This window comes from Solanum pennellii, chromosome 6, assembly GCF_001406875.1.
Source record: "Solanum pennellii chromosome 6, SPENNV200".
Taxonomy (NCBI): Eukaryota; Viridiplantae; Streptophyta; class Magnoliopsida; order Solanales; family Solanaceae; genus Solanum; species Solanum pennellii.
This window is the reverse complement of record NC_028642.1, coordinates 49626199-49649490: the sequence shown is the minus strand read 5'-3', so window position 1 is coordinate 49649490 and position 23292 is coordinate 49626199. Positions and strand designations below refer to the sequence as shown.

Genomic DNA, 23292 nt, shown 5'->3' with positions numbered 1-23292 from the left:
TGTTGGGTTTTATTTGCCCTAAATTTCTTACCATAAATAGGTTTTCCTTGTAGGAAAAGGTTTTGGATTGACTAATCCTTTTCTTGTAGGAAAAGGTTTAGGACTCTATAAATAGAGGCATGTTCCTCCTAACTTAATCAGCATTCACAATGTAGTCTTAAGGGCTTTGAGAGTTTTCGTTAGGGGGAGAATTTATGGGTCACAAGCTTGATATGTTATCACTTGTGTGAACCTCCCATGTATTCCGAGTGATTTGGTTGAGGTTGTTTCCCTCTGTATTTGTACTCTCATATTTATAGTGGATTGCTCATCTCCTTTGTGGACGTAGGTCGATTGACCGAACCACGTTAAATCTTTGTGTCTTTTGGTATATTTCTCGTTGTCTTCTTACTCGTGGTCTTTCGAGATTTGCATTGCTAGCTTCCGCGTTTACACCTGCTTATTTTCGGTCCTAACACGTATTTGGAGATGTTCCTTCTTATTTCTGTTCGTCTGATTACATAAAAGTCAAGTTGAATTTTAATTAAAAATTAGATAAAATTCAGTTTTAATTATAAGAAAAGAACTATTATGGTCACCAGTTAAATTTCGGAGAAGTATTTAAAAAAAAATTATAGGAAAAAGACTTGTTGACTCATTTCCCAAAATTGGCTAATGTATCCCTTTAACAAACAAATGGTGGAGATTTCTTTATGCACCAGCAGAGGACAAAATACATCAGTGGCTTTTATTTTCAGGTTTGAACAAGTCAAGTTTTGCAGATTAATTTGTTCTTGATTTGGGAGATTTGGTTTGTTGATTTCTCAGTTTCTCTACTTAGTTCTTACCAACAAACTGCAGCCTTGATTTTGAACTTTTACAGGTTTTTTTTATGTACAAGTATTAAATAGTTTCTAACCAGCTAAACTTAGGTAAGTACTTGACTTTTACAAATTACAAATCTAATTTGTACTCAGTTTGGATTGTTGTTATATATGTTTCACTATCGTATTGTTTTAATGTATATAACGTTTGGATAGATTGTATCGTTTTCTGTTCTACAAAATATGACAGGATCATCAATTTGAAGAAAGGGGTAGGGTAGAATTACTATATACAAAAAAAAGTAGGGTAAAAGATGAAATATTGTTATTAAATAATAACTAATTTTTTAAGGTAACTACATTATTACACGGAATTGTTTGTGAATTGTGATAGAATTCAGTAAAGTTTAAGTAACTACACAATACAACAGGTAATGCTGCTGCTCTACTAAATTGATGTTTTTTGTTTACATAGAGATGGCTAATGCTGCTGTGATTTCTCTGGTACGATCTTTGGAGCAACTCGTGCAGCGAAAACCACATTTGATAAGTGATGAAACAAGAAGAATGGTGGACTCTGTCCATGATAGTCTTGAATGTTTCCAAGACTTTCTTGAGAGCACTAGCAAGAGAAGGCAAAAACATTGTAGAAAGGTTGAAGAGTTGGAGAGAGAGATTAGAATGGAAGTCGAAAAAGCAGAAGATGTGATTGAACTAAAGATCATGTATGGAATAATGAAAAAAAAGGGATTATCCAAGACTTTCTTGAGAACGCTTGTAGGAAAGATTGATGCAACAAGGGAAAGAAAGGCAATACGCAAAACGTTGCTACCATTTGTAAAAAAGATTGATGCTGTGAAGAGTAATGTGATGGGCATTAGTTTTGGTACAAATCAAGTTCAAGGCTATGATGATTCTACTACAAATGAGGATTTGTTGCCTGGTCATTCATCTAGAAATATTGCAAAACTAAATCCAGAAAATATTGTCGTGGGTCTTGAAGATGACCTCGTGAGAATAATCAGAAGACTAAAAGGGCCAACATTAAGTCGAGAGATTATCCCCATTTTAGGAATGGGGGGAATAGGAAAAACCACTCTTGCTAGAAAGGCATTTGATGATTTTGAAACTAGGAATCGATTTGACATCCATATTTGGGTGACTGTATCTCAAGAGTATCGGATAAGAGGTATGCTGTTGGACATTCTTCGTTCTACTTCAGACGAGACCAATGAAGAGTCTAATATTGATCGGTTGATGGATATGATATACAAGAAGTTAAAGGGTTGGAGGTATCTTGTTGTAATGGATGATATTTGGAGTAGTGAGGTCTGGGATCTTATGACAAGAACTTTTCCAGATGATAACAATGGGAGCCGAATTATTTTGACTAGTAGGCAAGAAGAGGTTGCTATTCATGCAGATCCTGATAGCAATCCTCATAAAATGAACCTCTTAAACTCGGATAATAGTTGGAAGTTAATCCGTGACAGAGTGTTTGGGGTAGAACATGCATGTCCTCCTGAATTGGAGGATATTGGAGAACAAATAGCACAAAGATGCCAAGGACTGCCCTTAGCTCTTCTAGTGGTAGCGGGACATCTCTCTAAAATTTCTAGAACACGAGAAAGTTGGAACGATGTTTCCAAAAGTGTAAGTAAAGTTGTTGCTGATGAATCAGATATATGTCTAGGAGTGCTTGCTATGAGTTACAATTACTTACCTGATCATCTTAAACCATGTTTCCTTTACATGGGAGTCTTTCCCGAAGACAGTGTTGTTAACATTGTTAGATTGATCAACTTATGGATTTCTGAGGGTTTTATATCAGATGAATTAGTCGGAAGAGATTGTATGGAGGATCTTGTTAGCAGGAATCTGGTAATGGTTAGAAACAGGAGTTTTGATGGTGAGGCAAAAACATGTGGTGTCCATGATCTGATTCGTGATTTGATTTTAAGAGAAGCCGAGAAAGAGAAGTTCCTAGAGGTTACTAGAATTCATGAAGCCACTAATCCTTCGGCAGAGAAGCTTAGAAGTACTCGTCGCTACTGTTTCCATTCACACAATCAGGCTGCTTTTTGGAAGCTATCCAGTATCATCCGAACATTGCACTTCTTCGATGGATTTCAAAAACTTTCTAAACAAGTTCCTCTTTTGGTGTCCTTCAAATTGCTAAGAGTGTTAGCAATCCTAAATGATACATTTCCAACGTTCCCACTTGAGATAACAAAATTAGTACAACTCAGATACCTTCAATTCACTTGTTATGATAATATTCACTGGTCAGTGTCAAAGCTTTATAATCTGCAGACATTCATTCTTGGTTACGGAGTTGCAGGTTTATTACCTCCAACCATTCCTGAGGGAATTTGGCAAATGAGAAACCTAAGGCATCTTCATATCGGTGACTTCTTTTCTTTCCCTATTCCATCAAACAAGCTACAAAATCTACAGGAACTCTCTCGTCTAGCTTTGAGTAGCTGCACTTGTGAATTATTTTCTGCTATTCCCAATCTTAAAAAGCTGAAGATTATTGGAAATTATCTGATGGAAATGAAGAGAGAGCGCCTAAATAGCCTTTCCTGTTTAGAAAAACTTGAAATCTTGAAGTACAGGGATGACGGGATACAACCTTCTCAAATCCCAAGTAAGTATGTTTTGCCTGCATCACTGAAGAGGTTGACTTTAAGTTGCACTAGTTTACCATGGGAAGACATGGCAAATATTATAACATTGCCAAACCTCGAGGTGCTTAAAATTAAAGACAACGGATTTCTTGGTGATGTATGGATGTTAAACGATGAAGAGAATTTCAAGCAACTTAAGTTCCTCCTAATCAGTTGGACAGGTTTGAAGCACTGGAAAGCTGGTAGTGTTAACTTCCCAAAGCTGCAACGCCTATTTCTGAAAAGATGCATGAACCTGGAGGAAATCCCTCAAGACTTTGGGGACATATGTACCTTGGAATCAATAGAGTTGCATAAATGCAGTATATCCGCTGCTACATCAGGCAAAAACATTCAAGAAGAACAGGAGAGCATAGGGAATGAATGTCTTAGTGTCCTCATCTATAATCATCCGTAAGACTCGTACTGTTTCAAAAGTTATTGTTACCTATATCTATGTTATGTGCTTTGTTTTACTTTCAAAACTGTCTCATGATATAGTCAAGGAAGTCTCCGACCAACTTAGGAATGTTAATATTGTCCTTTGGACATCATTGATCTGATTCAAGAATCATAAATGAGTTCCTTCTGCTGTTGACAGGTGATTAACAAAGTTGTGGAGAAAATGGCGTGCGTATGATTGACTCGACTCGACTCTCTAACAAGAAGAGATCACTTGTAACTTGTTCATTCTGCAAGTTAAGTCTCTTTTATGTTCCTTATAACAATGTTCAAAGGACCTGATTGTTATGTAGGTTGTGTTGCTCTTTAATTTTGCAAGCTAAACATTATATCACTAGAATTACATTGTCATTTCCAGACGAGTTTGAGTACTCTGATTTATTTACTACTCTTTAAAAATTCATGGTTATAGAATTTTTGTATGTGGCTCATTAAGAATAATAGATTAAAGAAATTTTATAACCATTCTTGCAAACCAAACTTTCCTTATGTTGATAACCTTCCACAGTCAATTCAATTTAATACATATGATATTATTTGAAGACATAACCGTATTAATTGTCTCATATACACTTCGATCGTATATATAATTAGGTACGTAGTAACCTTACCCAAAGTTAGTTCAAAATTTATAAATTGTCCAACATGAGATCAAAGAATTAATCTAAGAATTGGGATGAGATCAACTACTACAAACAATTGCTTTAGTAATTGTTGAGTTTAGTTCGTCTGTCTTATTTTGATTTAACACGAAATTTTTGAAAGTAGAAAAATATTTTTAATTTTGTGGCTTGAATCAAAGATATATTAAATGTATCAAAATACTATTTATCTTAACTCTTAAATATGTCATGTGAAAAATTAAAAGTAAAGAATCGTTAAAAAGGAAGTAGACATCTTTTTTCAAACAAACTAATTTTTAAGAAATAGGAACTAACAAATTGAAGGATAGATTATTAATTTTCTTTTTCTTTAGAAATTTTTTAAAAAGCATCTAAGAGGAATTAGGAATTATCATTATTTTATATACTTGTGAGAGAGAATGGGTACCTCGGACATAGACTAAAAATGCAACAAAGGTTAGTAATAAATTAATTTAATTTGAAGGGGGAAAATTAGGTCCCACTTGACCAGTTATATTATATTATTATATTATCATTCATTATTTTAAATAATCGATCAATTCATAAACTCAAAATAGGGTTAAGACCATTTGGCCACGTATCAAAAATAATTTTATAAATTTTTTGTTAAAAAATAATGGCATGAATGAGTCTTTTTTAACGGTAATGGAATTAATGAGCTAAAATTTTAACTGATAGCATAAATGAACCTTTTTTTAAGTTCGATGGCATATTTGAGACTTTTCCCTTTTCAATAATCCGATTGTCTAATTTCTTTTTACACTTTCAATATAACATAAACTTAAATTTAAATTTAAAATAAAATAAACTTAATTTCTTTTTACACTTTCAATATAAAATAAACTTAATAATATTTTCAATAATCCAATTGTCTAATTTCTTTTTACACTTTCAATATAAAATAAATTTTATTATATTTTCAATAATCCGATTGTCTAATTTCTTTTCACTTTCAATATAAAATAAACTTATTTATATTTTCAATAATCCAATTGTCTAATTTCCTTTTACACTTTTAATATAAAATATAATTGTAGATCAAGTGGAACCTACAATTATATTTTCAATAATCCGTTTGTCTAATTTCTTTTTACACTTTCAATATAAAATAAACTTAAAGTTAAACGTAAACGTAAACTTAAACTTTGAACTTATTAAATTTAAAAACGGGTATAGCACTAATTTCAAAAGAGACCATTTAAGAGTAGTGAACTCAAACCTTCCAAATTTAGTTTGTCAGTTTCTTTACACATTCCTTACAAAATTATGGAAGACAATTTATTAATTTATCCCTCAAAATTGTGCATATATATTATTCCCTCCGTTCGGTATTATTTATCATATATTTCTATTTTTAGAGTGAAATTATAAAAATTTTGACTAACATTTTAAGATATATTTTTCATCATATTAATGTGTAAAAAAATGCAATTTATAGTACTTTTTATATAGTTTTAAAGTATCTAATTTTTTTATTTAATATATCGAATTAATGTAATCTAATTTAACTTTGAAAATTAATTAAATTAACTGACAAATAATTCGGAACGGAAAGAGTATTTTACTATTACTTTACTTTATTACTACTATGTAGAAAAGGCTAGGGAAGCAGTTGTTCGTCAACATGCATACTTCCCTAGCCAGGGGCAATGTAGTAGTTTACTAAATGTTATGCTTTACTACTATGTAGAAAAGGCTAGGGAAGCAGTTGTTCGTCAACCTGCATGCTTCCCTAGCCAGGGGCAATGTAGTAATTTACTAAATGTTATGCAAAATATCATTATACTTAACTGCTTTGTTGGTGCACTTTCTTATTTATTGGACATAAAAGCACACCACATTTCCCTTTTTGTTTTACGTCAGCCGAAAAATATGGGCCCTATAACTTCTTTTTAACACATGACCCATTTCAAACTATTCTCATTTCCTTTTTTAATTTGTTCCTCATAAATTCTCCTTTTAATTCTCTTCACTTCGTTTTTTTTGTGGCAATTAGCTTTTTAAAATTTAATTACTTCATTTATATTTTATAGTTACAAAATATCTCAGTGGTACAAATTTTATAAAGACATTTTTAAAAAAAAATTTAATTAACTCTTAAAATTTTATTATTGTCACATGAATTTAAATAGGTGTAACGATATATATTATTAAAAATTACATAAGATATGCTATAAATCACAATAATTATTAATTAAAAATACTTTTAATTGACTTTTGAAAAAAAATTAATTGACTCTTGAATTTTTATTATTGTCACATGAATTTGAATAGATGCAATTTTTAATATTATATATATGATTAAATATTACGTCAAGATATTATAAATCACATTAATAAAATTACATAAGACGTACTACAAATTATAATAATTAGTAATTTAAAATATTTAAATATATGCTGCATAAATTGAAAAATAAAAAAATATATATCATTTCAGCAAAATTATGTAAAAAGATATTATAAATTAAAGTAATTAATAACTTCAAATTTGAATAATTTCTCAAATTCTATTTGTATCATGTAAAAAAGTAAGTACTATAAGTAACAATAATTGACAATTCAAATTATTTAAAAGATTTATGAAAAAACAGAGTTATCATATCACATAAATTGAGACAAAAAAATATGTATTGGATCCGTGCTGACTCAGGTCTCATATCTAGTATATATATATATAGATATATATATACACGCCTAGCTTAAGTTAACTCACATATTTGACATAGTTATTTATCAAGTAATATTTGAGAATATATTGCAAATATGAGAGTGATTCTGGCGGTAAGTGTAGCTATTCTTTGTAGTTTTAGCCATCTTTGACCTGCATTAAAATGAAATAATCAAACATTTAACCGATATAATTTGTGGATTTTGAATTTAATTGAACGGTTTGCGCATGGTTTGTTAATAGGTGGAACCGTATAGCTTCCTTTGCACTTATCACTGGCAGCTACCTGCAATGGCAGCTTAAAGTAATTAGTGGCTTTAGAGCGAAAAATAACCTGGAGGCCTAAATTTTAATTTATTCTTTTCTTATTTAAGATTCAAGTTAATTCTTTTTTTTAATAATTTTTTTTAATTTTTTATGATCTTAAACTAAAGGTATATATATATATCAAAATATTTTTTAATCTTCTGATTTTAAACATATTATATGTTGAAGTTAAATTTAAAATTTGATCCATTAAAAAAAAACATTCTTTAACGTTTCTAAACATTCTTTAATGTTACTAAACAAATTAAAATATTTTTTATTTTATTAGTGAAAAAAATTTAAGATAAAGCCCTTCAATTTTGGAGCCTAAGACATGCGCCATCTTTAAAGGCATTGAGTCACCCGACTATGTGGTGGAGATGAATGAAGAAAGCCTTGATCCTGAAGATTACCCGCCTATGGTCATCGACGTTGAAGGTGTTAACATGCCAGCACGTTAATGCAATTAAGATATATATATTATATATATAACAACACCAATTAGTATAAATCGTGTATATACTTGAAGATCACTGTAGACTAATTAGTATGAATCATATATATACTTGAAGGTCACTATAGGCCTAAATTATTAATCTTATACCCCTTGATAAGGTGAATTTATGTTAGAAATTACAAGTTCTTGTAATCAGACTGCCAAAAACTATGAAGAATTATACTTTAAATTACTGTTCACGTGCATGGCATGCTCATATTCTACCATGTGAGTTTGAAACAAACGGTTGAGACTTGAGACGATGAAGAAGGATTCCCATACTTTCTAGTAGAGCTCTCAACTTCAATTTCTTTAAGGTAAGTGCCTCCAGCATTTGATACTACTCGAGTCACAACACACAGGAGCAATCTCTCTTTGCATTAGTTTCTCCCTCAAAAACTATACCGAAAACAGAACAAGAATCACAACACTCATATTCTTTGTACTATATATATATATATAAACAAAATCAAAGACGGGAAAATCAAATTCACCTGTGTAAAATCCTCATTGTGCTCCCTGATTCTATCTCTGGATGACAAGTCCAAAGCAGACCATCTAACAGAGCTTCAAAATTTAGAGACTCCATAAAAACTTCCCTTATTTCACATGTTTGACAACCAATAGTGGCCAGGACAACGTTCCATTCACTTCTTCCATGATGAATGTATTCTTGATCATCAATGACAAAAAAAGATAATCAAATGTCACAAAAACTAAACATTAACAAATTAAAGGGAAAATGGAATTCAGACACTTACAGTCGTTGAATCTATAGACAGATCAAAGTAAATTTAGTTGTTTGAATCTAGATAGATATTCCTTCAAATTTTGAAACCAACTCGTGCTTAGATGATGAATGGGCATTAATTTGAGATAACATTCCTGCAGAGAAGATGTTGTCATAGAGAATATGTCAGGCAATTTACGAGCACCATATTCAAAATGGATCAGGTTTGGAGTGTCGACCACAATTTCCTTTAGACTCTTGCCAGAACGGAATGTTAACTGTTTAAGCATACGACTGGAAAATCTAAGCGTCGTCAACTTGAAACAAAAGTTCAATTCTAATTTCTCAACAAAGGGGTAGTTCAGAAACAAGATTTTCTACATCCAGATCAGTAATCAGCTCAAATGTTATGCTTAATTCTTTCAGAATCTTGAAAGTAGTCACGTCAAACTTTAACTTGCTGTTACATCCTCTGTAATATAGACTTTGAAGATTAACAGCTTGAATCCGGATACTTCTACATTCCCAAGTTATTTCATTTGCTTGATGTATTGTAAGCTTTATAAGTCTGGGGAGATCAGATATCAATAGATTTTTACTCCTTCACACCTGATGAGACTTAGATCTACTACAGCTGGACAAGCAGAACAAATTTCCTCCAAAAAAACATCAGTTAGTGACATCTCTCTCAATTTAGTAAGCTTAATAGGATCAACAATGAGAGGGCACTCTAGCTTAAAACCTCCTAATCTCAGAAAAATGAGTGATTTAGCGGTAAATGTTGTACCTGGCAAACTGTACTGGTCTTCTTCATACTGGCGCTTAATATGAACATCTAACTCTTTGATGCAGTTATTGGTAGCCAATCTTATCCATTCATCAATGCAACACACATTTCTTAGATATGACAGTTTAAGAAAAATCCTGAATTTCTCTATTATTGCTTTTTGGACACGGAGATTTACCAATGAACCGTCTATAATATTTAGAAAAGCATCTCTTACATCAACTTGTTCCGATTCCTCTTTTTCTGTAGACAGGAGTTTACATATGGAAATGTTTTGACTGAAATCAAATGTAGATAGAGGAAGCGAATTCCAGACTTTCAGCCATGTCTTGGAGAGCACACTAGTTTGAGCTGCATCTTTCCCAGGTAGGAAGAATAGTATGTGCAGCAAAATACGGTCAGGTAGTTGAGAGATTTGATCCATTACTCGAGTCGCCATCTTTCCTGAAAATTAATACATTAAACTACACATTTAGTTGATTTTATTCTGATGTCAAAGTAAGAGTACAAGGGACTGGGCTATTTCAGAAAATTGTATCACTTCACAAAAAAATGATGTCAATGTCAAGTTAAAAGAGCAAATTTATGTATTATGTCATTTCGAAACTCCATACAACTTGATGGATTAGCAATTACAGCTTAAAAGTTACTCAAAGTAAAATTCAAAAAAATAAAGGAATTTCAGAATAGCAAAATGATTCACAATCAGAGCAATCGTCATTTCAGAAAAATAAATTAGAGGAAATTTTAAATCAGCATTCAACCAGTAAATCAAGCAGCAGCAATTTCATAATACACGGATGGATAAAATTAATATGCTGTAATCTTTGCATCAATTAATAATACAGGGGACAGTTTTGGTAAAATCGTACAGTAATTTTTTAGTTTGAAACTCAAAAAAAAAAAAAAAAATTGGACGCAAGCCCTCACCAGAACACAGTTATCGGAGCTGGGATTTGAGCAACAATATAACGGATGGCCGGAAATGGCGTTTCCCGGCTACAAAGCCCTAAAAGATAATGAGAATTTCTGAATCAAATTTTGGAGATACGTACCAAAAAGACTGGACTGCTCAATCAAATTTCTGAATATTTCAAAGCCTTAAATAACTTATTATTATCAATTGAGGAAAATATCGTGTAATTTAATACATTTCTGAATATTTCAAAGCCTTAAATAACTTATGATTATCAATGAAGGAAAATATTGTGTAATTTCATACTTATCTTTATTTTATGAGACATTAATTTCATTGATTTTCCTAATATACTGAGGCATGTTTAGAATTTTTATTTTTATTTTAAAATTAGATTCTTACATGTAATCCCATGAGTATAGCCAATCTTTGATATTGTTGTGATTGGGTAGCCAAACCACAATTATTAAATTAAAGAATTAAATACTAATTTAGTTCAATTGTTAAATGCATGCATGAATCAACTGAAAATTAATTTCAAACACCATATTTTTTTAAGTTGTCACAAAATGGATACACATGGGAAAAAAATTAAAATGCAGGTAAAAATTAAATTACAATATAAATATCAAAATTAAGTTTCACATTTATTAAGTAACTACTTTCTTGGGAACGTGCATCCCAAAAAAAAAATTATAAGTATTACAATAGGCTAAACTTGAAATGATGAACTCATGTTTTCATACTCCTGCACAATGCTCTGCAGCTTGAAAAGTCTGATTTATTTGGTATGCTATAATACACCTGATTGAACTAACAAAAAACAAAAGAAATCTAGAGGTCGAGACATAGACAGTTTATTAGCAGTCAATAACATTAGTATGAGAATGCTTCAAATAATAATTCAATGGTGAATAAGCAAATGATAATCTAATAACTCAACCTCAAAAATGGAGAATCACACATGTAATTAAGATACCAATACATCACTCATCCCTTAAAAGAGTTGATATGGGACACCAATATATATATAAAGTGTCTTGTTTGAATATCAATATCTTAAAAACGTAAAATTCAATGACCATTTCTTATAAGGAAAGTTGCATTTTGAAAATCGGCATAATACATAATGTGCCCTTTAATTTGGTTTTAAATTACATTTATGCCCTTCAACTTTGGATATGCACAAATAGACACTTAAACTTGTATAAAGTTGAACAAATAGACACACATGTCCCTCCACATGTCATCCTACATGTCATTTTTTGTCCTACGTGTATTGTTCCATGTAGCACTCATGTGTTTATTTATTTAAAAGTTGGATAGTTAAAGTGTCTGTTTGTGCATTATGAAAGTTGAAGGTCAAAATTAAAATTTGATAAGCCAAATCAGTAACACTTTTGACATTTGAATGATTTTATTTTTTTTCTTTAGTTTTTCAAAATTTTCAAGTGTGTTGCATTGGAAATTCCTAAAAAAATAGCACTGTAAATTTTTTATATAATTAAATAAAATGTGTATATTAAAATATAAAACTAGTAATAATATATATGTTGGCCGGTAAATTTTAAAATTTAACGGTCCAATATTAAGAACGTAAAGGTCAAATTGATCAAATTTATATTTAATTAGATACATTTTTTTCGTAATACTGCACCCATTCTTTTGAAATCCTGGATATCTCTTTGCTCAACATCAACCTTTTGTCTCTATTTATCCTCGTCTGTAACAAACTAAATCATAATGTCAATTAACAAATTAATCATGTATCACTATCCTATGGCTACACTAACAATTAATAAAAAATAATTAAAAAAATCTAACCCACCCAAAAGCCCCACCAGTAAATTTGGGTAAAGCTGGTGGAAATTTGGTCTTTTCAATTATTTTAATTAATTTTTAGGATAGCTAATTAGGATAGTAACATGTTATTGATGAATTTATTAATTGAGGTTATGATATAGTCCGTTAAAAATGAGCGCAACATAAAATAAAAAAGGTTGACGTTGAGGTTATTTTAGGCATGAAATATAGAAGAGTAATTATCAATTTATATAGTTGATTGATATTTTATGCCTTTTTTGTATAATATTATATACACGGCTAACTGATTATTGTATAATATTATATACACGGCTAACTGATTAAATATTTTCAAAAGTTATATATTTCTTAAAATTCATATATATATATATATATATAATTTGAAAAAAATAATGATATTTGACTAAATATTTTCAACTTTTGCATGAATTAAATGTGTTTTATTAGTCACTTCATATAAAAATTATGTTACGGTCAAATATGTTGTAATAATATAGCTTAATGTAATACATAAATGATTAATTGATTAAACATGAGTTATAATTATGATAAATGCATATGTTTAAACTATGTAATGGTTATATTTAGGGGCGTATAAAATTGAATTGAAAATCGAATCAAATTACAAATCGAATCAAATCGAAAAAAGAAATCGATTAGTGATTTGGTTTGACTTGGTATGGTATTGGAAAAAAATTCAATTATATTTGAATTGATTTGATTTCAATTAAAAATAATCAACCCGCAACCAAATTGAACTAGTGATTTGGTTTTTTGATGTTTAGTTTTTTTTAGAAAATGTGACCAACATTGTGATATGTGCTTTAAAGATTTTATTATACTTCTATTATGATTTTCTGGTGAATCTAATTTATTCTACATTGTGATTAAACATACATACGTTAAAAGTGGCAAGATTAGTTTAGATTGATCACAATAATTCAACTTACGGAAAATATCTTAATTAGAAAGAAAATCTCCATTGTAATTCCATCTAAGAAGAGTAAAAATTAATAATTAAAAATTAATTATCAAGGATGGTATTGCATTTATGTACCCCTACATTATGGAAAGTTTTTTTTAAAAAAATGAAGTACCAAATTGTAAGTAGTGCTCTCTAATAGAGTTAAATTAATTTGATTAGGTGCAAAATGAAGGCTCTCTACTTTGTACTTTTACATTTTTTTTGAAATCAGAAATTTGGGAAATGCTTTTTCATATTAAACATTATTAACACTCTTATCCAACATTATTTTAAAAATATCTTTTGGAATGATATTAATATATCTTATTTAATATTATTTTAATATGATTTATATCGTCATTCTCATAATTTCATGAATTCTTGTGATCACAAATTGCCGGTAAATATTCTATGGTCGAATGGGCTTGTTTGTATTTTGTCGGCCCAATAGTTAACGGCCAGAAAATTGGCGTGAAGAAATGGTAAATATTATTTCTTTTGTCCGGAAATGTTTGTCATATGGTGCTTATCAAAAGTCAATTTAACTAATTTTTAAAGATAAATTAAATTATATTAATTAGATATTTTAAATAAAAAAATTAGATATTTTAAAATTATATGAAAAGTATTATAAATTACAATTTATTATATATTAATATGATAAAAAAATATATCTTAAAATATTAATCAAAATTTTTATAATTTAACTCTAAAAATAGAAACTATCAAAAATACGGGGCAAAAGGAGTATCTTTAAAATAAAAGGTTTGACTGCGATCCACCTAAGAAGTGGGACCCGTCCTTGAAGTACGTAACGAAGAAGATATAATGTATCCTCCTACTCAAAGCTGAGTCAGGCTGGGCCCTATACTCACCAATATACTGACAACGAATTACCGCAATCCAAAATATTATATATTTTATTACGTAAGTTGAGAGTTAGTTTGGTATAACGCATTAAATATTTTATCCTCTTTTAATTAGAGGTATTAAATATTTTTAGGATTACTTATTACACTATTTATATTATAGTAATAAAATAAATATCAAAATAATTTAATTTTAAAAAAAATATTGAAAATACTTTTAAATTTAACGTAAATGGTCAAATTCATCTTTTAAGTTTTTGACAATTTCAGAAATACTCCTTGATTAACTATATCAAAATACAATCCTCAACAGGACCCTAACGGTACCAAAGTACAATCCTCAACTTGATGAGAACTCAAGTGAAGTCATAAGATTAAAAGTGAATTTAAATTCATTTAGTCAAATAAAAAAAAATATTTTTAAGACTCTTAATAATTTAAAGAATGAAATTAATTATTATTTTACGGTAAAAGATGAATTTTGAGATAATTAATAAAATTATATATATATATATATATATATGATAAGGAGGTTAGCGGGTTTCATGGGTAGGCTAGTTGCATGAGGCAAATTGGTCTGACTTCTCATACTGTACTTGGGAGAAGGAAGGAAGGAAGAATGTGAAATGTACTGGGATACAGCTTAGCATATATTTGTTATATGTTCCTAACGTAATGGAAACCTTCTATCTATAATCAATTACAATATATTTTTATATCATATAAAAACAAATAAACGAGTTAGGTATACAATACAAAGTTTGCGATTTTCAGGGAAGGACTCAAAACCTCCGAAATCGCAGGGAAGGACTTTCCGGCTGCTATAAATACTCTCTTATTTTTTTTAACCTAAAATAAGCCACACCGCCTACTTTTCTCTCTATCTAATACTACTACTACTACTAATTTTTTCTTTTTAATTGAAGTTTTGATTTTAGCTCTGTTTTTTCATTCACCATGACTATACTAATTGAGCAGCTTCCTGTTGGTAAAAATTTCTTTCTTAGCTTTTTTTTTAATTATAGTATTTCTTTGTTCTTCAAAATTGTTTTTTTTTCTGAAACAATGCGTGTTTCTCAGAGATCCAGGCAGATGAAACGAATATTCATGCTCAGAATCAAAAGGAATTGGTATTGGGTGATGGATTTGCAGTTCCTGAAACCAATGCATTTGGCCATAATTTTAGGTCTCTATTATACTATAATATTCTCTTAATTAATTAGAACATTTTCGCACTGAAATTGAGGACGATACTCTGTTTAAACCCATAACAGAGGTTATATTATTTCCAGATTTGTACTAAGTAATTAATTCTATCTAACAATACTTTGGTGATATGAAAATTGGGAAAAGGTAAAATGAGAAAAATATGTGTCTGATTTGATGAACATGTTTACCAAGTCTGTAATCTACGTACACGTCATTATATTTCGTGATATTAAACTGGATATGTTATATTTCGTGATATTAAACTGGATATGTTGTTAAGAATATTTATGGCCAGGACATGATTCGCTGAATACCTGAATTTCTATGGATTTATGTGACAAAGGAATAAATAAAAAGTCCCTTCAGATTAATTCAGTGTCATTTTCTTAATCAATCAAGTGTTAGAATAAACTAAACCAACAGCTCATATCTAAATTTCGTGATTAAAAAAAAAATAAAAACTTGTTGTCTATATGTACATTTTTTTGTGTGACAAAATTGACCTAGTAGCAATATTTAAAACAGGGACTACACTGTTGAAAGTGCAAGGCAACAAGGGGTAGAAAATTTTTACAAGATCAATCACTTTAATCAAACCTATGATTATGTAAGTAACTTTATTTGGTTTAGCAAAAATGTGTATTTCATTTATTTATTTTTGTTTAAGATTTGTCCTTTATGATGTGTTGCAGGTAAGTAAGATGAGGGTTGAATATGCAAAATTGGACAAAGCAGAAATGAGCATCTGGGAATGCTGTGAATTATTGAATGATGTGGTTGATGACAGTGACCCTGATTTGGATGAACCTCAAATTCAACACTTGTTGCAAAGTGCTGAAGCCATTAGGAAAGACTATCCTGATGAAGATTGGCTCCATTTGACTGCCCTTATTCATGGTACCATACTTTTCAATTCTCTTTTTTGACTCGTTGTATTAATGTTACTGTTACTTGTGCTGAGGGTGTATTGGAAACAGCCAGTCTGATAGAGTAGGTAAAGTTGTGTTCACATCACTCTCTTCAAACTCCTCTTGCGGAAATACACTAGTTATGTTCAAGCTAGGATTTTCAATAAGTGATTTGAAATATAGAAACTAAACACACTAAGAGGTCAAAGAATGTTCAACATCTACTATATATACGTAAAATTTTAATTTTAGTCCTTCGGGACTAGACTACTAAATTCTAAATTATGTGCGACTAAGCTCTAATACCATGTAGAAATCTCACGTCCAGGATTAGAGAAATCAAAGATCGTATTGATGATTATATGTCACGTCCAGGATTAGAGAAATCATTGATTTCTCTAATTCTAGACATGAGATTTCTACATCATCTACACGGATGACCCGATATCGATCTCTCCTCTATGTTTTCTGATTCGAGTCTGTCGCATAAGATTTGTCTAGCTAGTGCAGTTTACATCACCGTTATTATACTGTGGGAGTTTACCTCGTTGTTTGCACAAAGTGCTCCTCTGTAAAGATTGCGACAGAGGTTGTAGTGGCTGCGATTATTCTGAGATTCTCAAAAATAATTAAATTATAATCGTGTATCGATAGTGTAATTCAAAGGTTTACCCGAACCCTCTTATCCCTCCCTAGTTCCGCCCCTGATTATTGTATTAAAATTAAATGAGACTAACTAAGATTATGGTACAATTTTTTTTTTTTGCTAGACTTGGGGAAAGTGCTTCTTCTTCCTAGCTTTGGAGAGCTTCCTCAATGGGCTGTTGTTGGTGACACATTCCCTGTTGGCTGTGCTTTCCATGACTCTATTGTTCACTCCAAGGTTCCCTTTTCTACTAGCTCAGTTAATAAATACCTTAATCACTAAATTAAAACACATTTAAATTTAGTTAATTAGTACTATTTTGTCTATTTTGGTGTTGATCCAGTACTTTAAGGAAAATCCTGACTACAATAATACTGCTTACAAAAGCAAATTTGGAGTTTACTCTGAGGGTTGTGGACTAGACAAGGTGTTGATGTCATGGGGTCACGATGATTATATGTACTTGGTATATTCTTTACACCATATTCATTGCTTAATATTTCGTAAAATCTGATTAATCTGAATTTATACTAGCTAACGCTCAGTTAAAAAAAGAACATGTCACGATTGTGGTCATTACTATTCACATGCACAGGTTGCAAAAGAGAATGGGACAACGTTGCCATCAGCTGGTCTTTTCATCATTAGATATCATTCATTTTATGGTAAGGACAAAATAAGCTACTCTTTGAGACTTTTGAGAGATTAAAGCAATAACTCACGTTAAGTTTAAGATTATTTTTCGTATTTATTTTTTTATTTAACTATGTATAAGTGGCTAAATGTTAAATGATTTATCAAATGTGGCAGCCCTGCATAAGTCTGGAGCTTACAAGGAACTAATGAATGAGGAAGATAAGGAAAATCTTAAGTGGCTTCATATTTTTAAGTAAGATTTAAAATTCCCAAATATTAATTATTTAATTAATTAATTTTACTTTTAGAAAAAAAAAAAGAAACAGTTTATAATTTTTTTAAAAAATTGTGTGGTACAGCAAATATGACTTGTACAGCAAAAGCAAAGTTCAGATTAACGTGGAAGAGGTCAAGCCTTACTACATGTCTCTAATTGAAAAGGTGAGCATTTTAGTTAAAATTGTTGATTTAGAAAATCAAAAATATTTTTTCCTTCAAATCAGTAATCTTTTTTTAAATATATGAATAAATTGTAATATTCAATTTCCTTTTTTTTTTTTTGTAACTGATTGAAATGTTACATTGTGCAGTATTTCCCAGCAAAGCTGAAATGGTGAGGAGGAGATGGTAGCATAGGGAAGAGCTGACAAATGAAAATAAATAATAAAGACTGTAATGGTCTATAGTTTACTAGTTTTTTTAATTTTTTAAAATTTATCTTTAATTTATGTATTTTTGTATTAGTGTTTTGCGATGTAAAAATATGATCCAGCTAATAAACAATAATAAAAGTGGTTGTTTTAGTTGATGGCCCAATTTCAGTTTCAGAATTATTGTCATAGTGTTTTCAATTAGAGTTCAATGAAAATATTTAAGGTATATTATTTTATTATATTAATATTAAAAAATATATAATTTATAAATACTTTTCATATAATATTCGAACATCTAAATTTTAATTTCTAATTATTAAATTAATCTAATTTAATTTAACTTTAAAAATTAAATTAAATTAAATTAATGTTTGCAAATCAAATCCTAACAGCTAATAAGACAAAATAAGAAAATTCTAAGTGACCTAAAAAATCAATCCTCTACTAAATTTGGCAAGTCGAATCGGACAAATTTAATACTAAATTTCGTGTAATTTTTCTTTCAGATTTTCAGTGCCAATAATTAGACAATCGTATCCTCTCTAAAGTCTTAACCATTCATTTTTCTCTTCTTTATATTTTACAGGAATTCCATGAAATTTTGTATGGTTTTGATTAGATCAACGGCTTAAAACAATACTTGCGGCTTAAAAACCTGATCTAGTTTAAATAAAATTTTCCTTTTTTGAAAAGATCAAAGTCCATATCATTTTAATCGATGATTTTGATCGGATATAAAATTTAATAATAAAAAAAGGTTGTTGAGTTTATTGTTCTAAAATAATCATAAATATTTATAAAGTTATAAATATCTAATTAAGAATAACCCCCCACCGCCCACCCTTTTTTTTTAAAAAAAATGACAATCCGTGAATTTGTTATTATTATATGTTTTGTTACCCGCAAACCTTTTAGATTATGGTTTAAAATTGGCATAATACATAAATATGTCCTTTAACTTGGTTTCAAATAACATTTATGCCATATAACTTTGGATGTGCACAAATAGACACTTAAACTTATATAAAGTTGAACAAATAAACACAGATGTGCTATATGTTGTCATTTTTTGTCCTACGTGGTGTCCTACGTGTATTGTGCTATGTAGGACTCATGTGTTTATTTATTTAAAAGTTGGATAGTTAAAGTGTTTGTTTGTGCATTATTAAAGTTGGAGGTCAAAGTTAAATTTTGAAGCAAAGTTTAGGATCCAATATATGTATTATAAATTTATTTTGAGAAAATTGAAAATTCTATGTAAAATTGTTAATCCATAAATTAAAATTATTTTAGATATTAGATGCCAATTTAATATTTTATCAACCAATAGCATTATTCATATTTGACACTCCTTTTAAAAATAAGGACAAAATTTAAATGGTAACCTAAAAAGGGTTATTTTTGCAAATCATCATGGGTTCTCTACTTGAAACAACACCCATTGGTCACTTTTCAGTTCTATAATTAAAAAAATTCGAAAAATGAGAGAAATTCCACATTTAGTTTTTTTTATTATCATTATTCACTATTAGTTTTACAAATTTCTAAAAAATTTTATTTTCGCGCATCAGATTAATGTATCTTGCGTATCAAAAAAATAATTAGGGTTATAGTCTTACAGATAGGGATGGCAAATCAAACCTAACTAGCCCAATTCGACCGAACAATTTAGGTTTGGGTTAATTATTGACATGCTTATTTGTTAGCTTAATCTATTTTAATCCATTAAAAATTGGATTGATATGTAACCCAATAAAAAAAAAAATTTATTAGGTACTAAAAACTTATAAAAAAAAACAAAGCTAATAAAACTTAGTAAAAATTGACGGATCGAGTTATGACCCATTGTTACCTAAGTCCTAACCCCATTTTGACCTTCCAAATTTAACCCCTAATTATAGAATTTCAAATTTCACGAGTCTGCTACTCTTTTTCCAAGAAAGTACTAGTAAGCAAAAAGTTGGAAAACTCCCACGATAGCCGTGAGAATACTAACAACCCCGTGAATGTACTTCCGGAGTCTATGGAGATGTAATTAGTCAATATATGTCTTTCGTTTAAGTGTTAATCTCATGATCATCACTTTTAGGTTAACAACCGTGGCTCATCACCACAACAAATAAATGAGTTAACGGTAATTATTTAGCAGTAATAATATAATTACTGATAGTTTAGTGGGAATATGAAGAAAACACGTCAAATTTAAAATGGTTTTATATTTAGTATATAAGTTATAACAATGACTTTTAATAATTTCATACAACAGTTTTTAAGCAAACAGTTATAATAACACTAGTATTTAGACTAATAATACAATGTATGCCATAGGTAACAACCAACTGGAATAAGAACCCGTTTGACCTAACTTTATAAAAGTAGCTTCTTAAAAGTAGTCATCATTTTCAAGTTAAAAAAATAATTAAAAGGTCATTCAAACTTATTTTAAGTTATCTTTAACTTTATCAAACAGTCCCAAAATTTAAAAGTAAGCATATTTGACCAACTTATAAATTTATAATGCATTAATTAAGTTTGATCATTTTCAGTTCCCAAACTAAAGCCTATTAACAGAAAAAGGGAAAAAGCACACTTATTTGGAAGGAGAACAAAGAAAAGGGTATCAAATAACAAATGGAATTTGTTAAATAATTAAATAGTAGTAATAAATAAACGATAAAGTCAAGTCATCTTGTGAATTAGACTATAAAAAATACGTTCCCATCGTTTATTTAACAACTTCTCGAAGCTAAATGTATTTGATCATCAATCGAGTCAATCAAATTAATAATAGGAATATATTTTTGAATTAAAAGTACCGAAAATAAACACAAGTAAACTGCCTGACGTGTAAGACACACCACACCAGTTAGAAAATATAGTTGGTCTTGGTCAATAAATTGACAAAAATAAATTGCATGGAAATTTCCCATTGTTGATTTAGTATTTTATAGAATTGATATAGATTCATTTTTTTTCCTGCTTAAATAAACCTTCTACTCATTGACGGACTTAATTTTTTCTACGTAATTCATTTGAATTCATAACTTTTAATATATATATATATATATATGCAAAAATTAACTAAAAGATGAATAACTATTAGACATGAACCCGAAATATTAGCACCACAATGCATTCAATATCAAGAATGTTAAAATTTTGAATGAATTAAAATTAAAGTTTAGGTCCGCCTCTGCTGGAACTAGGTAGTTTCCTTGGTCTAGTTGATTAGATGACTTGACGAATATTTTCTTTATTATTAAATTACTTGAGAATTTTCCTTTGTTTCTATCCCTTTTTTTATCCTTCAAAGTCAATTGACTTGCTTGCTTTGTAGTATTTGTGTACACACGGTCAAAATTCATATAAATACTTCCAAAAGCATTGAGCTTGAAACACAATTTCTAAAATTAAAGCTATCAAAGTACTACTTTTTTGGTATAGAAATTAAGGTTTGCAATATGGCAGCACTACTCTCCAACAACTCTATAAAATCCATAATGATTACACTTATGATCTACGCTATTTTCTTAGCTCCCTTGCTACTATGGTCATGCGATGCATCTCGAGGTATGTAATAATTTATGTGACGTAATACAAATTCATAAATTTAAGCAGATAATATTAGATACATATGTTTAAATTTTAAATTCATTTCTGAAGTTAGTGTTGTGTTTTTTTCTTTATGCAGAACTCGCGTCAAACAAATTTTCACCACGTGTTGTATGTCTTCATTGTGTGGGGTGTTGTGAACCAACACCCCCAGGTACCTGTTGTACCCGCTGTGGTTGTTGAAGTTTCTCTTCGATCTCTACATGTCAGAATTATTGAACAAGTTTGATCAGCAATTGGTGTGACTTTGATTAATTATACGTACATGTTTTATTCAATAAAGAAGGAACTTATTGGTTTCTTTAGATTGAATAATATAGGAGTATTATTATGTGTACATTGTGGGCACCGTGTTTGTACCGCAAGTTTTACTTTTTACGTGGAGTTGTGACTTGTTCAAATTAAATTTACCATACAATTATATACGTGAAAAATGATCTTTTATGATAACTTTCAAATTGAAGAAACTGTGATCTTTTCAAATTTCTTAATTATGTGTAAAAATAAAGACTGCACATATTTATGGCATATCAACAAGGCTACTATTAAATTCATTTAGAGAGAGACAAAATGTACTCAAAGAATATGAAGTTTCTTCTCTGGACGATTGTTCAGTACACCCAAAAAAAAAAACACAACAGTTTAAGAAAAGGGCGAAATGGTCTACTTGTCCTGTTTTTCTGATTTATTTGGCAAAAAGGTGCAAGGAAAAATATTAATAAAAAGAAAAAGAGGATGTTTTATCGAAAAGTTATTTTTGAAAAGAGTTTGTTTTATTTTTAGGGTATTTTCGACTTTTAGGAGTCGCCACTTAATTTTTTAAGAAAAATCAAGAAAACTTGTTTCTAAACAACTTAAACAGAAAAATTGTTTTGAAACACTTTTAAGGGGTTCGGGATTCCTATTTGCGTCTTAGGAAGGTTTCGAAAAAAAAAGCACCTAAGACGCCCCGCTAACTTACGGTTTTCCGGCGATTAACTTATTTGACTATTTATTTTAACTTTTGCGAATCTTTTGTTGTTTTGAACTTATTAGAATATTACTTAGGCGAATTTATAAGTTTTTAAAATATTTATTGTTTGTCTTGCAATTTTGCGAATCTGTTTCGAAGTTAAAACTTTCTTAAGATTCTTATCTAAACAGCTTTACGAACTCGAAACATTATCGTTTTAAGACTTAGTTTTAGCTTGATAAAATAGAAAGGCGCTTCGAAGGGGGTTTGGAGTCTTCTAACCCTAAGCTAACGGCATTCAAAACACAACGTAAACAAGTAGCAAAGAGAGATAGAGAGAGAGGGAGAGAGAGAGATTTGGGTCCAAGTTTTCGGGTTCTGTTCGCCTTGACCGAAACTTGGACCCACCTGCTTTTGGGTTTTTAACCCATTTTCTTTCTTTCGTACCTGTCCTAGTCTAAACATACAAGAATAAATACAAGGGAAGTAAAAATGACAAGGGCTTATGCCCAAAATAAATACAACTTAAAAAAAA

The 23292-nt window shown here is 29.9% G+C and overlaps 3 protein-coding genes and 1 long non-coding RNA gene across 9 annotated transcripts; 3 read left to right on the top strand and 1 right to left on the bottom strand.

The window, feature by feature from the left end:
• Window positions 1-609: 609 nt before the first annotated feature.
• On the top strand, window positions 610-4348 carry LOC107023904 (putative late blight resistance protein homolog R1A-10). Of its 5 annotated transcripts, XM_015224746.2 has the most exons (4): window positions 635-737; window positions 863-911; window positions 1279-3886; window positions 4074-4348. In XM_015224746.2, the coding sequence occupies exons 3-4, from the start codon at window positions 1281-1283 to the stop codon at window positions 4075-4077; spliced, it is 2610 nt and encodes an 869-aa protein (XP_015080232.1). In that variant the 5' UTR covers window positions 635-737; window positions 863-911; window positions 1279-1280; the 3' UTR covers window positions 4078-4348. The 5 variants fall into 5 exon arrangements, with proteins under 5 accessions (XP_015080231.1, XP_015080232.1, XP_015080233.1 ...); XM_015224745.2 differs by lacking the exon at window positions 863-911 and having other exon boundaries at window positions 610-737; XM_015224747.2 differs by lacking the exons at window positions 635-737; window positions 863-911 and adding an exon at window positions 744-862.
• A 3743-nt stretch (window positions 4349-8091) lies between these two features.
• LOC107022870 (F-box/LRR-repeat protein At3g58930-like) lies at window positions 8092-10731 on the bottom strand. 2 transcript variants are annotated; one of them, XM_027917715.1, is made up of 4 exons: window positions 10499-10731; window positions 9569-10012; window positions 8546-8936; window positions 8092-8450 (listed from the first exon to the last, which is right to left on the bottom strand). In XM_027917715.1, the coding sequence occupies exons 2-3, from the start codon at window positions 10005-10007 to the stop codon at window positions 8860-8862; spliced, it is 516 nt and encodes a 171-aa protein (XP_027773516.1). In that variant the 5' UTR covers window positions 10008-10012; window positions 10499-10731; the 3' UTR covers window positions 8092-8450; window positions 8546-8859. The 2 variants fall into 2 exon arrangements, with proteins under 2 accessions (XP_027773516.1, XP_027773515.1); XM_027917714.1 differs by lacking the exons at window positions 8092-8450; window positions 8546-8936 and having other exon boundaries at window positions 8992-10012.
• A 4125-nt stretch (window positions 10732-14856) lies between these two features.
• Window positions 14857-18367, top strand: LOC107022581 (inositol oxygenase 1-like). The gene is made up of 10 exons (XM_015223174.2): window positions 14857-15129; window positions 15222-15327; window positions 15876-15957; window positions 16043-16247; window positions 17029-17141; window positions 17248-17370; window positions 17500-17569; window positions 17715-17793; window positions 17900-17981; window positions 18131-18367. The coding sequence occupies exons 1-10, from the start codon at window positions 15099-15101 to the stop codon at window positions 18155-18157; spliced, it is 918 nt and encodes a 305-aa protein (XP_015078660.1). The 5' UTR covers window positions 14857-15098; the 3' UTR covers window positions 18158-18367.
• A 3201-nt stretch (window positions 18368-21568) lies between these two features.
• LOC107021839 lies at window positions 21569-22272 on the top strand. Its single transcript, XR_001457087.2, has 2 exons — window positions 21569-21763; window positions 21885-22272. It is a non-coding gene; the product is annotated as an uncharacterized LOC107021839 (long non-coding RNA).
• Window positions 22273-23292: the final 1020 nt, after the last annotated feature.